The sequence below is a fragment of the Maudiozyma barnettii genome, assembly GCF_903064755.1.
Source record: "Maudiozyma barnettii strain CLIB 1767 genome assembly, contig: KABA2_05, whole genome shotgun sequence".
NCBI classification, from domain to species: domain Eukaryota; kingdom Fungi; phylum Ascomycota; class Saccharomycetes; order Saccharomycetales; family Saccharomycetaceae; genus Maudiozyma; species Maudiozyma barnettii.
The window spans coordinates 72,600-89,695 of NW_024545242.1; the positions used below are offsets into that span (position 1 = coordinate 72,600).

General features: G+C 38.5%; 11 protein-coding genes across 11 annotated transcripts; 6 read left to right on the plus strand and 5 right to left on the minus strand.

Moving 5' to 3' along the window:
• Window positions 1-102: 102 nt before the first annotated feature.
• Window positions 103-846, minus strand: ERS1 (cystinosin-like protein ERS1; the record flags this gene model as incomplete). Its single annotated transcript, XM_041550683.1, has 1 exon — window positions 103-846. One exon carries the CDS (start codon window positions 844-846, stop codon window positions 103-105), a length of 744 nt encoding a protein of 247 aa, XP_041406617.1.
• Window positions 847-1,067: 221 nt separating this feature from the next.
• On the plus strand, window positions 1,068-1,307 carry EGO2 (Ego2p; the record flags this gene model as incomplete). The annotated part of the gene is made up of 1 exon (XM_041550684.1): window positions 1,068-1,307. One exon carries the CDS (start codon window positions 1,068-1,070, stop codon window positions 1,305-1,307), a length of 240 nt encoding a protein of 79 aa, XP_041406618.1.
• Window positions 1,308-1,402: 95 nt separating this feature from the next.
• On the minus strand, window positions 1,403-2,269 carry FUB1 (Fub1p; the record flags this gene model as incomplete). Its single annotated transcript, XM_041550685.1, has 1 exon — window positions 1,403-2,269. The coding sequence occupies one exon, from the start codon at window positions 2,267-2,269 to the stop codon at window positions 1,403-1,405; it is 867 nt and encodes a 288-aa protein (XP_041406619.1).
• A 213-nt stretch (window positions 2,270-2,482) lies between these two features.
• Window positions 2,483-5,140, minus strand: PAT1 (Pat1p; the record flags this gene model as incomplete). The annotated part of the gene is made up of 1 exon (XM_041550686.1): window positions 2,483-5,140. The coding sequence occupies one exon, from the start codon at window positions 5,138-5,140 to the stop codon at window positions 2,483-2,485; it is 2,658 nt and encodes an 885-aa protein (XP_041406620.1).
• A 602-nt stretch (window positions 5,141-5,742) lies between these two features.
• Window positions 5,743-7,107, plus strand: PTC6 (type 2C protein phosphatase PTC6; the record flags this gene model as incomplete). The annotated part of the gene is made up of 1 exon (XM_041550687.1): window positions 5,743-7,107. One exon carries the CDS (start codon window positions 5,743-5,745, stop codon window positions 7,105-7,107), a length of 1,365 nt encoding a protein of 454 aa, XP_041406621.1.
• A 302-nt stretch (window positions 7,108-7,409) lies between these two features.
• Window positions 7,410-11,858, plus strand: SRB8 (Srb8p; the record flags this gene model as incomplete). Its single annotated transcript, XM_041550688.1, has 1 exon — window positions 7,410-11,858. One exon carries the CDS (start codon window positions 7,410-7,412, stop codon window positions 11,856-11,858), a length of 4,449 nt encoding a protein of 1,482 aa, XP_041406622.1.
• A 215-nt stretch (window positions 11,859-12,073) lies between these two features.
• AHC2 (Ahc2p) lies at window positions 12,074-12,448 on the plus strand (the record flags this gene model as incomplete). The annotated part of the gene is made up of 1 exon (XM_041550689.1): window positions 12,074-12,448. One exon carries the CDS (start codon window positions 12,074-12,076, stop codon window positions 12,446-12,448), a length of 375 nt encoding a protein of 124 aa, XP_041406623.1.
• Window positions 12,449-12,633: 185 nt separating this feature from the next.
• TRX3 (Trx3p) lies at window positions 12,634-13,026 on the plus strand (the record flags this gene model as incomplete). The annotated part of the gene is made up of 1 exon (XM_041550690.1): window positions 12,634-13,026. One exon carries the CDS (start codon window positions 12,634-12,636, stop codon window positions 13,024-13,026), a length of 393 nt encoding a protein of 130 aa, XP_041406624.1.
• Window positions 13,027-13,169: 143 nt separating this feature from the next.
• On the minus strand, window positions 13,170-14,828 carry TUP1 (chromatin-silencing transcriptional regulator TUP1; the record flags this gene model as incomplete). Its single annotated transcript, XM_041550691.1, has 1 exon — window positions 13,170-14,828. The coding sequence occupies one exon, from the start codon at window positions 14,826-14,828 to the stop codon at window positions 13,170-13,172; it is 1,659 nt and encodes a 552-aa protein (XP_041406625.1).
• A 423-nt stretch (window positions 14,829-15,251) lies between these two features.
• CSM1 (Csm1p) lies at window positions 15,252-15,785 on the plus strand (the record flags this gene model as incomplete). Its single annotated transcript, XM_041550692.1, has 1 exon — window positions 15,252-15,785. One exon carries the CDS (start codon window positions 15,252-15,254, stop codon window positions 15,783-15,785), a length of 534 nt encoding a protein of 177 aa, XP_041406626.1.
• Window positions 15,786-15,861: 76 nt separating this feature from the next.
• On the minus strand, window positions 15,862-16,296 carry KABA2_05S00880 (uncharacterized protein; the record flags this gene model as incomplete). Its single annotated transcript, XM_041550693.1, has 1 exon — window positions 15,862-16,296. One exon carries the CDS (start codon window positions 16,294-16,296, stop codon window positions 15,862-15,864), a length of 435 nt encoding a protein of 144 aa, XP_041406627.1.
• Between the last annotated feature and the right edge of the window lie 800 nt (window positions 16,297-17,096).

Sequence of the window (17,096 nt, forward strand, 5' to 3'; positions counted from 1 at the left end):
TTCAAGATTCGGGTATAAATATCTTTCTAAGTTCCCCAACCTCTTGCGTACATTATCAGACCATTTCTTTGCAAAAGGTCATACAAATACGTCGCCTATCATTCATTTATAAAGTAGCCATTGTGAAATAAATATAAAATTGAAGATAAGTGTCACCAATGCAATACCTATCTTTCCGAAATTCGTCAAAAGTGTTGCTAATGTAAATCCTTGATCCCGGGACAGCTGCACAAGTAACTGTAATAGCGAAGCTACCCCACCAGTAACATCCAGGATAACACCCTGTATTGCAAACCCTTTCACAGATCTTCTATCATAATTATGTTTTACCTGTGGGATGTATTTAATTAAGGACATACTGATTTTCAGCAAGAACAAATTGTTGCAATAATTTAGTGTTCGGGAGTTGTCCCAACCTTGTGTCCTATTTTCAAGTATAAACTGACCACTTAGTATCATAAATATCACAATGGACACCCATAAGATTCTGTAATACCCTTGTTTCATCCTTCTTAGTTTGTTATCCCTATGAAAATTCCATAACTTGCGTCCAAACACAATTTGGGACAGTAGTACAAGATTCAGTAGAAACCCATGTGCACAATACCACATATCAAACTGCGTGACTTTGGGTCTTTCAACGTCGTTTGTAACAGAAATCCAGAAATATAGTTGCAGTGCCATCGATATCATTAGATATGTATACCCTGCTGTATTTAAAATGGCGAAATCCACAGATATGGCCTTTGTTGATCGTTGTCTGTAGTTGACTAATAACGGTGAGTACATCGACACCGACCATACCGATACGTATATAAGTCCCAACAAGTCATCCAGATTCACCATTTAGAGCGATTGATATTATGGATGTTTGCATTTTCTGGATAATGGTTTCCAATAACTTTATATTGTTAACGGTACTAATGACACGAATATATGAAGAAATAATCACGCTTCTTGGAATAAAAAGGGAGCAAGTTACATAATAACTTAAACATCTAACTGACAATAGCACAACTGAAAGAAAGGACCAGAACAACAGCCGACGCATATATTACCATCCGGCCATGAGTGATAGTGCTACAGGTAAGGATATCAAGCCTGTTGGAACTTTGGTATTCGACGAGAACAACAACATTCTACTTTGTAGTGGGATCGGGAAATCCAGAAAGCAGGATATAACACAACTAGCTACATTGCAAGTTGATGACGAAGGGTTCGCAACTGTAGAGGATAAACAAGCAGGGCTAAAGGTATCACTCTACAGAGATGAGGATATGACTACAGTTTTGTACTCAAAGGCCTAGGATAAAATATGAGCCCAACGATGATAAATGTAAATTATTATATAAGATACGTATATAGAAAAAAATAGGAATGATTATATTAACTAAATAAAGAACTACATGAACATCCCACCGCCGAACCCTGGCCCAGAGCCAGATCCAGAGCCAGATCCAAATCCTGGACCTGAACTAGGATTCATATCATCGTTTCTCTTACCAAATGGATCATCGTATCTTGATCCAGGGATCCAACCAGGTCCTCTTTGAGCTTGTTCATTTTTATCATCCTGCATATTGCTTTGGTTATTAGTTCCGAATGGATCGAACGTCATCCCACCACGAGCGTTAATATCATTGAAGTTGAATGGGTCCTTTTGTCCCATAGGGTATAAGTCGGGATTTCCATATCTAGCCGGATTTTTTTCAGGTAAATTTAGACCTGGGTACCTATCTATAGGCCCTTGTCTACCAATACCACCAACTTCGTACTCGTCATCAAATTTGGGCATATCATTTGGCTTGTTCTTAACACGAATGGGGTTCAAGACTGGTGGCTGTACCTCCAATTCATTCTGTATCTCAGATGGGTTTTCTTCCTTAGGAGGCTCTACCATAAATTTATTGTTATCCAATCTTTGGTATATCGTGGCACATGCTTTAGATGTATCATATTGTTTACAATACTCTTGAAAATCGAAAGGAAACTTTATTTCATCGCCGATTTGTAAATCAGAGCCATAATCGACAAGGAAGGACTCTGTACCGTTACTGTGGCCTTCAAGAAATATGTTCACCATATATCTCTGAGCAGGTGCAATTTCTGTTACGATAACCATGTATTTCTCACCTTCTCTTGTTATGGTTGCTGTGACCATATTGGACATACTGTTCTCCTTTGTAACAAAAACTGAGAAATCATCCACAACTAATGTTTTTAAGACATAACATAGTACCAACTGTACTTTATTGCTAACTTTTTTCATCTTTATACACTTAGTTCTTGTTTCCTGTATGATATCTTGTAATATATCCTATTGCTACCCTTTAGAATCAAATATACGTATATTTCCATTATGCGATGCCCTTTCGTAACGTCAAACGAAGCTTTTCATAATTTTTTGTTTTTTAGTTAAACTATACATGATATAATATTACATCCTATGTAAGATAAAAATCTATAATATACACAGATGGATTCACTTGAGTTCGCTGATTTCACCGTCCCTAGATACTAAGCCCATGACATTTAAGAATAAGTTTAGATCTTGATACAGTTTTTCACGTCTGTATACCAGATCGTCGACAGATTCGGTAGGTGTCTTAGCGGTTTCCTTTAGTTGTTCAGCCTCGTTGATCGTACCAAAGATTTGATCTCTGACCTCATCGATGATGATACGTTGGTGGTTCAACTTACCACTTAGGGCCAAAGAGGCAAGGAATTGCCATATGTAGGCCTGATCGTAATGTTGAGGAGTAGCACCTGGAGCCACATGACCCTTCAGGTGAACACTTGTAACTTTTTGTATATATTCCTTTGGAGGGAAGACTGCAGCTAGTTTGCTTTCAAGAGCAGTGAATAACTTGTCGTAGATTTCATTCCAAGTGGAAATCTCTGGTGAAGAAAGCATGTTGCTTCTGTTAGTGTCTTGTCTAATTAATGCAGCTCTAGAGATCAAAACAGTAATCAAATTTAGACCAATCTTTGAAGTAGAGATGAAGGAGACATTGTTGTTTTTGATTAAATGCAACAATAGACCCATGATTTCAATGAAGTTAGAACTGCTGGATAAGAAGGAAACAATGATCTTCAAGAACACAGTTTGAAATATGTCGATCTGCTTTAATTGAGACTCGGTTGGTTCTGGGTTGGTCTTGTAAGAACTAATAATAATAATATTCAAATGAGATAACTCGGAGAAGAATGTTTGTAGCAATTTTAATTTTTGATCTTTTTCCAAGAAGTTGAAGATTCTTGGCATGATCTTAACACCTTTATCAAAGGATAGCATGGAAATGAATGGACAAACCTCGTATAATTCATCGTTGATATGTAGAGCTTCCCATAATTTCTTATTGTCTATTGGTTTACCACTTCTCAAATTTGCCTCCAACTCAAGAACTTCTTCGTATACGGTTTCAATAAGAGATAAAACAAATTTTCTACCACCTGAACGGGATAATACTGAGCTTTGATCGACAGATGTGAAAGCGTAAGATGATCTTCTTCTGACTCTTGCAGTTTGACTCAATTCGACGTTACCTAGGGATTCAGTGACTTCCATTAGTGCATCTGGGTTTGTTGGCTTTGCTGCAGTAGCGTGTTCATCATTAACTAATAACGAATTCAAAAGGGTCTTGTTTGAAGTTGGAATTTGTAGTTGTCTACGCGGAGCTTTACTGTTCAGTGAAGAAGAGATTTTACCAAGGACACCATCACGGTTATCATTGGATTGACCAGCACTTGAAACACCTGCAGAGTTAGAACCTTCAGTGTTACTATTTTCTCTACTTTGTTCCTTTTCTTGTTTACGTAGTGGTCTCTCCTTTGCAACAGTGACGGCCTTTTCAACTTGACTTTGCATTCTTTGTAAAGCGATATCAGCACGCTTGTAACGACCACCTAATCTGTGACCTGAATGTTCCAAATAGGCTCTTGCAATTAGGCCCTTATTGGATTCACCTACGACACCACCACGTTGAATGATCTTGTAAACTTGGAAATAGAAATCCTCATTGTAAGGGTCCTCAGTGACAATTTGAGATAGTTGGTAACGAGTGATGAAGTCCTTGTCACGGGGAGTCATTAGACCTGAATGTTTCAAGATCTTTTCGACTTTAGCATGACGGACCTCCAATCTCTTCTGTTCCTCAGGAGTCAATGGTTCTCTGTTTCGAGGTTGTCTTTGATGAGGCTGTCTCGGATGACCCTTGAAGTTATCCCTTTCATTTGAGGATTGAGACAAACTGGAGGAGGAGCGATCCATCTGTGGCATAGCAACTTGAGAAGCAAGCTGTTGCTCATGTGGAGCTTGTTGCTCAGGAGCTTGTTGAACTGGTTGTTGCTGTTGCTGTTGCTGAGGAGGAAATTGCATCTGAGGAGCGACCATTTGTTGTTTCTGGGGTTGGTGAGGTTGTTGTGGTTGATGATGAGGAGGTGGAGCATTTCCAGGGTAGCCCATATAGTTAGGCTGGTTGAACACTGGACGCATCTGTTGGAATTGCTGGTGCTGTTGTTGCTGTTGAGGAGGAGGTGCCATCATTGGATAGTTCTGACCTGGTGGAGGCATGAAGTTACCTGGAGGCATTGGGTAGCCTTGCATGGCAGGGTACCCCTGGGGAGGAGGTGGAGGTGGATGCATCTGCATTTGGCGTTGGTTTCGTTCGATTTCCTCCATAGACAAGACACGAGGTTGTTCGGCTTGATCTCCAGTTGGGCCGGCAGTGTTTGCAGCGGCACCGCTGTTAGGGTTCCATAGGGATTCCATTGGTCTCAAATCAACAGCGGCATCCATATGAGCCTGTTGCGAGGTTCCAGATGCTGCAGCGGCCACGTAGGATCTGTGGGGGACAGGAGCAGCAGGTGGTTGACCCACTTGCGGTTGTTGTTGTTGCTGTTGGGAGTGGCCGAAATCGAAGTTGTTACCTAGTTCGACGTTGTTCCCGAAGGTCTCGTCATTCAAGAAATCTTCATCCTCAGCTTGGTAGTCGCCGTACCCTTTGTAAGTGTCTTCAAAATCCAATGGTTGCTGAGAGCGTTGCTGTTGATGCTGAGAGCGTTGCTGTTGTTGATGTTGATGTTGTTGCGGATGAGACTGCTGCTGTGGAGCAGTCGGATCGAATCCAAAAAACGACATTCTTCAAAATAAAAAAGTATACGTCCTAACGTTTAGCAAGTTTGGTTTACTCCTGTGAGAGTGGTTAAATCGAGTCTATTACCATTCGTATAGCAACCTTTTATGGGGGTATGTATGAGGGAACCAACGTTCCTCAGAATTCAATAGCTCTCAGTTCCTTCCAGTCCCTTCGTTGTTCAGACTGAAACTTTCAGTCGAAACTGAAAAATTCGTGGAGTCGCCGCCGTCTTGGGAGGTGAGAAAAAAAAGCCCTCCTCGTGAGAAGTGATGGTACACAAGAGGAGGGTAACACAAATACCCTACTATATAGCCCTAACCAAACCCTAATATAGGGCTTTGTGTAAATTTGCAACCGGACATTAATATCCGGGATGCTGCCCTCTGCAGCTGGTTCTGTGCGTTCTCGGAGTGTACATTTCTTATCCTGCTCGCCGCATATAGAAAAGTCAAATCGATGAGTTTCACTGAAATAAAGGAATTTGGAAGTTATATAAGCAGCCACTTGCAGTCCCTGGATATTGCTGGATTGAAGGGGAGGTTCGGTAGATGAAAAAGAAGATATATCTCTAAATGCATACAGGTGGATAGTATTTCGAGAAGGAATGAATAATGCACAGGCGTTTATACACGTGAGGCCCGCTGGCGGCGGTGTTGCCGGAGCAGGTTTGGGAAAGTCGCTTCTTAGGGTCCCGTTATCGAAGTTTGCTGGGCTGATAGGTCATAGCTCGAGCCGGGTATCTCGGAGGATCAACCAGGACACTTATTCGATGTCGTTGGTGAGAAACTCGGTGTTTTCTAGGGAACCCTTGCTGAATATGTCGGTGTTCGATGGTCATGGTGTTGCTGCAAGCAATGTGTCTTCGAAACTGGCTCATAACTTACATAATTGGCTGGGTCAAGAGGAACCGAGGGGTTCTCTTGACTCACATATTCTGTTTCGACTGTTACGGAGGTATAGAGATCTGTTTGGTGGTTCGTACTGGCAGTCGCTGTATGCGGACAGGGAAAAGTACTACGATCGGTTTATTCGCCATTGTAATACAAAACAGGAACAAGTGCTGTTTGATCAGAGTAACCAGGGTACTCGGATGTTGTTTGACCACTCGGGGAATCTGATCGATAAGAACTCGTTGCTGAATGAACAACAACGGCTCAAGATCATTAATACTTTTTTACAATTCGACCTGGAGCAATGTTGTGGGGTGAACCCAGAACAAGCCTCCTTGGATCTTAGCTCATGGAGTGATAAATTTCCTGGGGGGTCCACTGCATCTTCAATTATGCTGTCAAGATTCGACCCTCTTGGTAGCACAATACCAGCATCTCTATCCAATGATCAGACGTATTTTGTCTCTCCAACGGGACTATTGAAATTGATCGTCACTCAAGTAGGAGACTCGAAGATCCTGATATGTGACTCCAATGGGGTTGCACATAGCTTGTCAAGACCTCACCATCCGGATCAAAACAGGGAACATCAGAGACTTCACACCCAAAATTCACAATTGATCTCTAGGGATTCCTTTGGTGAAGAACGATTCTTAAACAATTTTGCCAATACAAGATCCTTCGGAGACGTCATAGGTAAAAGAGATGGCATCTCTGCAGAACCAGACATCTATTCGTATCTGATTGGGAATACTTCTCAATTACCGCACAGTGAAAAGGCGAAATTACAATTTGGTGGTGACGAATGTTTCATAGTCATGGTCACTGATGGTGTCTCTGACTGGCTTTCCGACCAAGAGTTGGTCGATCTGATCACCTCCACAGTCAACCTCAGGGGTCTAAAGCATGCAACACCTCAGTTTGTGGCAGATGAAGTTATCAAGTTTATAGTTAGTGTCGCTGATAGGCATGCCGACAACGCTACTTGTTTGGTTTTAAGATTATCCAACTGGGGTAATTGGCCCACATACGACAGAACGGGGGCCTCAAGAGAACAGAAATTGCTCAATGCAATATAGCTAAATACTACATCTATATTCTTCCTTATGTATCATTATAAATACCTTTCATGTGAATGTTGTTTTGCGTCTTTTTGTAAGCATCGATAGTTGCGCTGTGATTAGATACATACTTTATTTTTTTATTGCCTACATTTATGAATCAGTTGAAAAACTTTTAGTATGGGAGGACACCTATATACAAAGAACAAGACAAAAGACTACCAAGTAGTAACATAATACTACAAAACACCGCACACTTATAAAGCTGAGCAATTACACATTAAGTTAATTTATAGGCGAATATTAACGGATCTACGATTATGTCACCCAGCAAGTACATATTGACCCCTCCAGAAGACCTTCATCCATATATTGCCAGGGATTCTGATACTAATGAGGATGAAATCGATTATGGAATGGAAAGACGTCATTTTGTACCTGAAACTAACGAATCAGAACAATTCGACCCTGTGTATCCAGATTTTGATCGCTGGAAGCATAGGGCTGAAGAGGATCAAATATTCATGAATTTTGTTTCAAAGGGTTACTACACAACATCGAAGGTAAACTTCGAGAGTATATCTGCCAGATCATCCTTACATGAATCCCTACCAAAAATATCAGATCAACTGGGAGTCCAGTTTTCTAAAATATTGCAAATTAGAGAAGGTGAGATTAATAGGATTCCGGCCACCGTACCTACACCGAACGATTCATCAAACGAACAAACTTTCACGACAAACAAGATATATGACCTGGCTGGTCCAGGGTTTGCACTTCCAACAAGAGTCACCTTAACTGATAACAGGAAAGAATCTTGGTTATATGACTTAAGCAAGCCATACGTATCTTTACACAACGTATCCAAATATATTCCTCACGGTTTAAAAAGGAAAAGAGTCATTGAACAATGTTATAAAAAACAAATACCTTTGAAGAGGGCCATGTGGTTGATAAAATGTTGTTTTCTAATTGAAATTCAACAGTCAAAGTCCAAGCATTCTAGTGGAGCTATGAGATCACATACGCCTCCTGCAATAAGATCACCATCAAATATTAATATCAATATCGAAACTCCCATGACACATATATTGAAAGAATGGACAGAAAGCTTTATTAATTTATTAGAAAAATTAATCTTTGAGATGAGCCAGTACTATAATGATGCAGACAAATTAAAAATGTGGAAAGTTGAAATTTCGTATTTCTTGAAGCTATTAGGGAATTGTTACTCGGTGATTTTATTAGATAGGAATATATTTCACCGTTGGCTCATTGAGTTTGTTTCTAAAGTGGAAAACTTTGAATTCTTACCGATAACATTACATATATTGATGACATTCTGGGATAATATAACCAAGACTAATGAACACCCAAATCAATTGAAATGTAGTAACTCCTCAAATTTTTTGTTATCAAAAATTACTGATTTACTGTTACATAAATATTACGTTGTTTCCAATGCAAAATCTATGATTAATGATGAAAGATACATCATTAATGATATTAAGAAAAATAACAAATTGAAAGATTCCATTTTAGTTATTTTGACTACTATGATTATCAAACTATTTAAAGAACAATCCCTCGAAGTGTTTTTATTTCCACCATCCAGCTGGGAACTCTACAAGCCATGTCTTTATGAAATTATCAACAAGACACAATTAATTGAAAACGCCGATGAAATTCGGAAAATTCTTGAGTTGATCAGTTATAGAAATGAAACTTTAAAGAATACAACTTTAATAACTGAAGAAAAAATAAATTCAAACGATGAAAATGCTTCTGACCATAAGGAGTATTATTTCAAATGCTCACAAGTCCAACCGGATATTAAAGTAATTAAGATTTCACATATTGATACCAAGTTTACAACTTTATTGGATGATAACTCTACTGAATTTGATTGGACACAGTACATTGAGCACGATCCGCTAAATAAATCACAGATCATTCAGTTATTACTTTGGTCTATTCACCCCTCACGTTTATCTCATTATGAGTCTAACCAATTAGTTGCAAAATTACTTTTACTTCAAATAAATTCATTCGAAGGGTTCCCTGAGTACGAAATCGAGGATACTCTATGGTCATTGATTTTCCAAATAGCTAAATTAGATTCTCAAAACCTAGGAAATATGATTCATTTGGAATCACTATATTTACTTCTGAATATTTTAATCACTTATGGCATTATCAAAGTTTCCACATACGTCAGAAAATTAATTAGTTCTGGTATCATGTATTTACAGGATTCTAATGATAAATTCTTCCATGTTGTTTTGTTAATAAATCTGAAGATATCTCCGCTAATGAAAACTCAGTACAATATGGTTTTAAGAAATGTAATGGAATTTGACCCTTATTATTTTGAGAACTATAGTTTTGATAAATTAGCCATTAAAATTGATGACATTAAGGAAAAAATATTAGGAACTTCATTTGATGATGGTCAAGCAATTAATATGATCAACTTTGACGAGATAAATTTGCCACTTGGAGGTAAAATTATGCTAGCCGAATGGTATTTAAACCATATTTGTTCTAGTGTTGCATTACGACCTATCAATAGGGAAACTTTATTTAATAATTTTAAATTCTTCTGTTTGAATCTCAAAGTTTCGCATCATTTCTATAAATGGTGCGAGTTCATTGTTTACCATCAATTATTGAACGATATAGAAACCATGGCATTACTAATTGATATACTAGTTAGTTTCCAAAAATTGTTTTCTCAATATATTAACGATCATGCCCTTTTTATGAAAACATTCTTGTTTATATATACAAAAATTTTAAGGGAAACAGACAGTGTCAATTTCCAAATTGTCTCGTTCATGCCATTTTGGAAATTCTTTATGAAAACTTTCCCTATGGCGCTCACTATTGATACAGATTTAAGGAATGATCTATCTGCCATGTATGAAGAAGACAAAACAAAACGTTTAGCACTAGAGCAGAGTAAAGAACTAGTACAACAATTGTTCGATGTACTTTCCCAGAATAAATCATCCATGAAGAATTTGAATTTTGCAGAATTGTTTCAAAGTAATATCAAATGTTTACTGTCTTACAAAGTACAACGTTCGTTAGAAGATTTTAAGAGAGCCAAATCTGTTTTAACTTTATTGAAGTCATCTTCCTTGCATGATTACAACAAGTTTATGTCTATTTTCCTAAAGAGGAAAAATTACGGAGACACAGATCTAATCTGCTTGATATCAAATAAACTGTTGTCACTTGAACAGATAAAGACAACACTTGGTGGTGCTTGGATAATGAAGTTTTTGGTATACTTGGAAGAAAAAGCAGGTGAATTATTTTCTGAAGAACACACCCATTTTATCAATACAATTTATTATGAACACTATATGATTGAGTACGTGAGGACCAATTTCAAAACCGTTTTAACACTTTGCGATTTGAAGGATGATAGCCAATACAAATTATTCACCAGGATGCTTACCAAATATGGGCCATCGTCTAAATTTGCAGAAGTTTCCGCAGAAGTGATCATTCATTTGTTAAATGACCACCCAGAAGATGGTCATCGTATTTTAGGCGATCTACTTCAATACAAAGGAACCATAAAGGAGAGTTCACCAGTGAACGATTCTAACGAATTAAATATTACAGAAAGTGAGGATGACATATCAATGACTTCAGAAACGGATTATGAGGTTTTCGGTCTTTTAGATTTTACCAATTTATGGATTTTTCAAGCTTATACACTTCATAATATAGACCAAATTAAAATGCAGGACAATCACAGCGACGTATTAGGGAAATTTATATTCGATATTATTGAACTTACACAGTACGACGCGCTGTGCTCTAGAATATTTGATAGGGTCAGCGATATTAAAATTACAGCAGATATAATCCAAATATTTGAAAAGAGTCTATTTGATCATATCCTGGCAAATGTTGAAATTTCTAGAAATTATTTGGTGATAGTTATTGAGTCTATCATTGCGTTATCGAAAAAAATTACGGAAGTAACTTCTACCACTTTGACAATGTCTGATGGATCGATACAACTACTACTGTCCATCATCTCTTTTTTCAATAATTTGGATAATGTTGCGCTTAGAGAAAAGGAATCAGTAATGGATGTTGTCATGAAGATATTCACAATACACCAGGCCTACATTTTAAAATATATTGTAGAACGTCTAAAGGGTAAATTGACTGCTAATGGAATGAAAACTCTTATCAATGACATGTTGTGTCTATTTCAAAAATTATCCTTTAGTCTGCGGTTGAAACTTATTCTATACGAGATTTTATCATCATTGAAATCTTATAGCATATATATGGCCACATCGGATGGAGAACAGGATTCTGCAGAGAATTTTGATGTTTCTACTCCATTAGCGTCACGAAACAGCAGTACTAATCTATATTTTTCCTGTAAGTCTCAAACATTTGATATTCCAAAGGAATTGTTGAAGCTACCACCGTTGCAAGTTTCATCATTCACAAGTATGCCAACTGAGTCCAAGACTAATGTCACTACATCTTTAGGGGTAACGCCTATGAATAAAGAACGTGAATCTAGCAAAGGTGAAGTATATAACGAAGAAGAAAAAGAACGGTGGTTCATCTATGACAAGAAAACTCGCGCGTACATAACTAAGCTCAAGACACAGGCTTATTACAACATCAACAGCTACCAAACAGATCAAGACCCAATAAAATCCATTAATAACGCATGCTACAACCTCTCCTTGTTTGATGCAAGCTTTGAAAACAAAAATCCTGCTTAATCGCAGTTCTATAGAACAGGTTATATATACTTCTAATAGATATTTGAACCATATTATTATCACTGTGTACGTCACGTGGCAAACTATGTAACTGTCGTTGACAACGCCGCACTTAAAAACAACAACAAGAACTACAAGAACAACAATTAAAGAAATTAGTTAATAAAAGAAGAGGAATCATCACACAAAGAGTCTGCTATAAAACGTAGGAAAAGATGAGTAAAGAGCATGAATATGTACGAGAGTTCCAAGGGAAAGCAGTAGAAGAAAACGAGGACCTACGGGCGTTATTGCAACAGAAGAAGTACTTAGAACGTAAATTGATAGAGAAGCAGGAATTTGAAACAAAGTTACAGCAACTCTACGATCAGGTAGACGGGACAAAGAATTATCAAGAGCTTTTAAACGGCCTTTCAAATTGTAGGATATTACTTTCAGAGATTTTTACCAGAGAAGGGCAGGCAAAGAGGCATCCTGTACAAAGCGACCAAATAGAACTAGATTGGTCTAAATACGGACTTGATCTTGCAGCATATGTGACTGAACACGAACAATTACTTAAGTCATACGAACAAGGGATGCTCGACTGATTGAACACTATTTTTTCGTTAGTTTCTGTCTTCATGCATTATCTCATATATTCAGCATTCTTCATAAATGTTATATAAATCTAAACACATCAATATTTTTATCAAAAAAAAAGAATTTAAGCAACTGTTCGTTACTAATCAAGAAACAAAAACCACAAGACAGAGAGAAACAAGGAAAAATAAACATGTTTACTAGAACTAGATTTGTCACGCATCGTTTGTCCCACGTTGCAGGACGTAAATTTGGGTCAAGTTACTCTCAAATCCCAAAGCTGAGTTCACTGCAAGAGTTCCAAGAACAAATCTTGGATTCCAAGAACGGTGTTAAAGTAATCGACTTCTATGCAACTTGGTGTGGACCTTGCAAAGCTATGACCCCTCACATCTCTAAAATGATGCAAGAATATCCTAGTGTGGATTTCTACAAAGTGGATGTTGATCAAGCTATGGATGTGGCCCGGAGCTGTGATATCAGTGCCATGCCCACTTTCATGCTAGTCAAGGACGGTAGAATCACTTCAAAGGTGGTTGGTGCTAACCCTGCGGCTTTAGAGAACGGGATTAAGGATACTCTGTGATTTACCCAACGACTGTCCCTACTTCTTTATACATATACGTCTATATTCGTTTACATGGAGTTAAAACATAAAAAATAATATGTTTACTGGTTTTATTATATATATATATATCATATCATATCAGCGAATAAAATTATATAACTCTAGTTCTTTTCAATCAGTTTCCATATTCTGGCCTTACAATCACCCGAGCCAGTGGCAAATATCTTACATTTGTCAGGAAATACAGATTCATTTGCAATGGATACTGAAATCACAGAGTTGTTATGACCCTGTAACATTAGTAAAGGATCTGTTGTTTGCATATCCCAAAATATAACCCCACGATCCTTTGAACCAGACAGTATATATTTGTCACTATCCATTGTTCCTACCGATAATACGAAATCCTTGTGGCCAACATATGTAGCCATACAAGTACCATTCCTCTTGGCCCCAGTTTGGTTTGAATCAGTTAAGTCCCATAATTTTACTGTCTTATCAAGTGACCCCGATACAATACCAGTACCGTTTTTTGTGAACATAATACTGTATACAGAATCCTTATGACCGTTCCCGTGCTCATTTTCAGAGTCAAGTCTCTCCAGTAGGAATCCAGTCTGTGAATCCCATACTCTAACAGAATGGTCCAGAGATCCTGCTGCAATATACTTACCATCATCTGGCGAGACGGCCACTGTGGTAACACCGTCTTCAATGGATAAAGTCAATGAACATTCACCTGTTGTCAAGTCCCAGATACGAACAGTACGGTCCCCAGATCCTGATAAAAGTTTGTCACCATGAGGGAAATAATCTAGTGAATAAATATCTTGTTCATGGCCCCGTAGTACAGTGACGATCTCCTGACGTTCAATATCCCATATTCTAATCAATTTGTCTTCTGCCCCTGTTGCCAGAAATTTCCCATCTGGTGAGAAACACACAGATCGAATATACAGATCGGTTGAACCACCATCAGTCTCATGATTGTCCTCCTGTGGATCGTCTGTCTTCGTTGTAGAGTCGTCTGTTAATCTCGCTGTGAGGTTCCCGGTGGCCACTTCATATACTTGTGTAGTTCGATTACATCCTGTAGCAAGGTACTTACCATCGTTGCTAAATCTTATGCAACATACCACTGAGGAGTGATCAAGGGATTTATGTAGCTCTATGTCGAGAGTCTTGGGTAATTCTGGGTTGTGTAATAAGTAATAATCGTCAGTTTGTTTTTTAAATTCTGGAAGTATTTTTGTTGGATCCAAATCAGTTAAAAAGGGAGGGAAAGGTTTAGAATTACTTGCACGTTCCACCAAAGGGATAATCTGTTTTTTAGTATTTTCGTCATTATTACTATCAACCTTATTTTCATTCAAGGGTTGCTGTTTTTCCACGATTGGTTCTGGTAATGTACCATTAGTTATTGAGTTTTGACTTGGAGCCACTTTAATTGTGGGTGCAGACACTGTAGTATCAGTGGGTGCAATTTCTTTGGGAATCACAGGCGGTATTAACAAAGTCTGCTTCTCCCTCATTTGTAGTTCCATTGTTAAATCAGAGATCACGCGATCCTTCTGTTCTGCCACTACTCTCAATTGTTCGAGTTCATCTTTGTACGAATCCTGTAATTTCCTATGAGCCACTTCCAGGTCGTAAACTGTGGCCCTGATTTGTTGTAACTCTACTAATTGTTGATTGATCTCGAAATCATGAGTCTTTTGATTTTGCAAACGGTGAGTGGCAACCTCCTGTGTCACTTGCGAAAACTCATGTCTAATTGCCTCCAGCAATTCGTCAATTTTACCATGTTGTATACTGCTCATCTTGTCAAGTTGTATATGATGTGATCAAATTCCTTGAAATCGACTGGTTATTCTTTTCTTCCCTTTAAATTGGAATGTTTCTGGTAGTTATATTAACTGGGAAGTTCCTAATTGGCAGTCGTTATTTTTTATAGTGAGGAAAATCACGTAGCGAGGCGATCCTCCATATTCCCCCATCTATTCTTTCCTCATCGACTTTGATCAACAAAACTGTTTCCATCGCAAAGGATTAAATGGGTCCACCAACCAGATTATTACGGCATCCTTTTGTAAAAGCTTGCTCTACAGTCACCAACTTACATCTCTCTGTAAGATAAATCTATATTTAAAAACGTTTTAAGTTGGTTAAAATAGTCATTCCGATACTGGTAAAGAGGTTTCATCAACCGTGACAAGAAGGACAATCATAATACAACCACCAAGATGGATGCATTGGTTGAATATAAGAAATCTGTGCAGAAACAATTAGATAGCAACGAGTTGCTTGTGGCAAAACTAGTCCATGAAAATACAGTGTTGACACAACAATTGGAAGGTAAGACTCAGCAATTGGAACTTCTACAGGATGAATTGAAGAAACTGAAGGATACACGTGTATCGTTACAAAAGGAGTTGGATACACATCAGGACGAAGTGGAGGTGCTCAGGGACCTTTTTGAGCACCTATGTGGGGTGCGTGTGCATAAATCATACGAGGACGATACAGGTCTATGGTTTGATGCCTCCCAAGGTACTCGTAGTGGGATCATGGATTACAAGTTAGGCTTTGTGAAAGGTGAGGCAGAAGAAACAGAAGTTGTATATGTACCGTTGTTGAAACAGCGGTCTGCACAAGAACTCGCAGTGTTGCAACAGCAGTTGCCTTCGTACCTGTTCGATACGTTAAGTTTCCCGCTCAAATCATTAAACCAGTTCTATAATAAAGTAGCTAAATGTCTTAATAAGAAAAGTAAATAGTGATATTATATATATGGAAGTGTATATGCAAATAACTAAATATTGTTATAAAGATGATGTCTCACGCTTGGGCGGATCATTTCTTGGCCAGACGACCGTCCTCATCGACTACCAAAGACTTCAGGAACTTCTTCTTGGCGTCTTTATCCTTCAAGGTCTTCAAAATAGCGTATAGACTGTCACCTTTCTTCATCGAGACATTGTTACTGGATTTTTTGCTCTCTTTCTTTTCAATCTTCTTCTTCTCAGTAACCACAGGCTTCTCAGCAACCGCAGGCTTTTCTACTTTCCCTTTGGGTTTCCCCTTCTTGTTTCCACCTTTATACAACGCTTTCTGATACTTCTCATCCTCACTGATGCACGATATATGTTGCTTATAGCTTACACCATCCTCGAACGTCTTGGAACAGTCGATACATGTATAGTAAGCATTAGGACAGCGGTAATAGTGCTTTTCAGTATTTTTCTTTGGCACAGTAGCATTGCATACCTCACAGTTGAATGTAACCATCTCTCACGAATCTCGAATACCGGTCTTCTATCCTAATCTAGTCCTACAACTCATGTCGTGTCTACCTATTAGCAGCTCATCGCAGTGAAAATTTTCTTAAATAAGCAAAAAAAGTTGAAATTTCGTCGTTTCCGTCGCTGAGAGCTGTCCGCTCTACTTCCAAACCAAAGACAAGGCAACAACTGGCAACAAGAGGCAAGATATACAAGAGGCAAGTGCCTTGCAGACTGATACATGTCTGTATGTGGCTATATATACGTATATATACGTATATTTGTGTTGTTATGAGCTGGTCGTTATTTTCTTGTATTGATCAGGTTCATGTCGCATCAGTTTCTTGCAAAGAAGTGGGAGGGGAGACCAGGAGGAGGGATCCTGGTTGCTTGTGAACCCATGCCAATACGAAGCTACGTCATAGAGACATACACTGATATCTGGATTTTCAAATGTTTCTAATGAGGGTGTGGGTGTTGCGGTTGGTGGACCTACGCCGTCAGATTCTCAGTAGTTACTTTCTTTCTCATGTACATTCCTCCTCACTGAAACAAACCGGTTATAGGTTTTCTCCCACCATACCAGAAGAAAGAGAGGGGGTCACTCGTTCCCGGTTTGTTTCTTGATTTCTGTTTCGGTACATGTCCCCCTCGTTTAGGACATGCAGGTTTCAGATATCAACAGGTCGCCGTTTCGGCCAGTGGTGCGGCATTGTCTCTGGATCTCAAGCCATTTTCAGATCTAACGAGATCTCGCAAAAAGTAATGATGACCAATATGAAAGGATTGTACGATGCAGAAAATGGT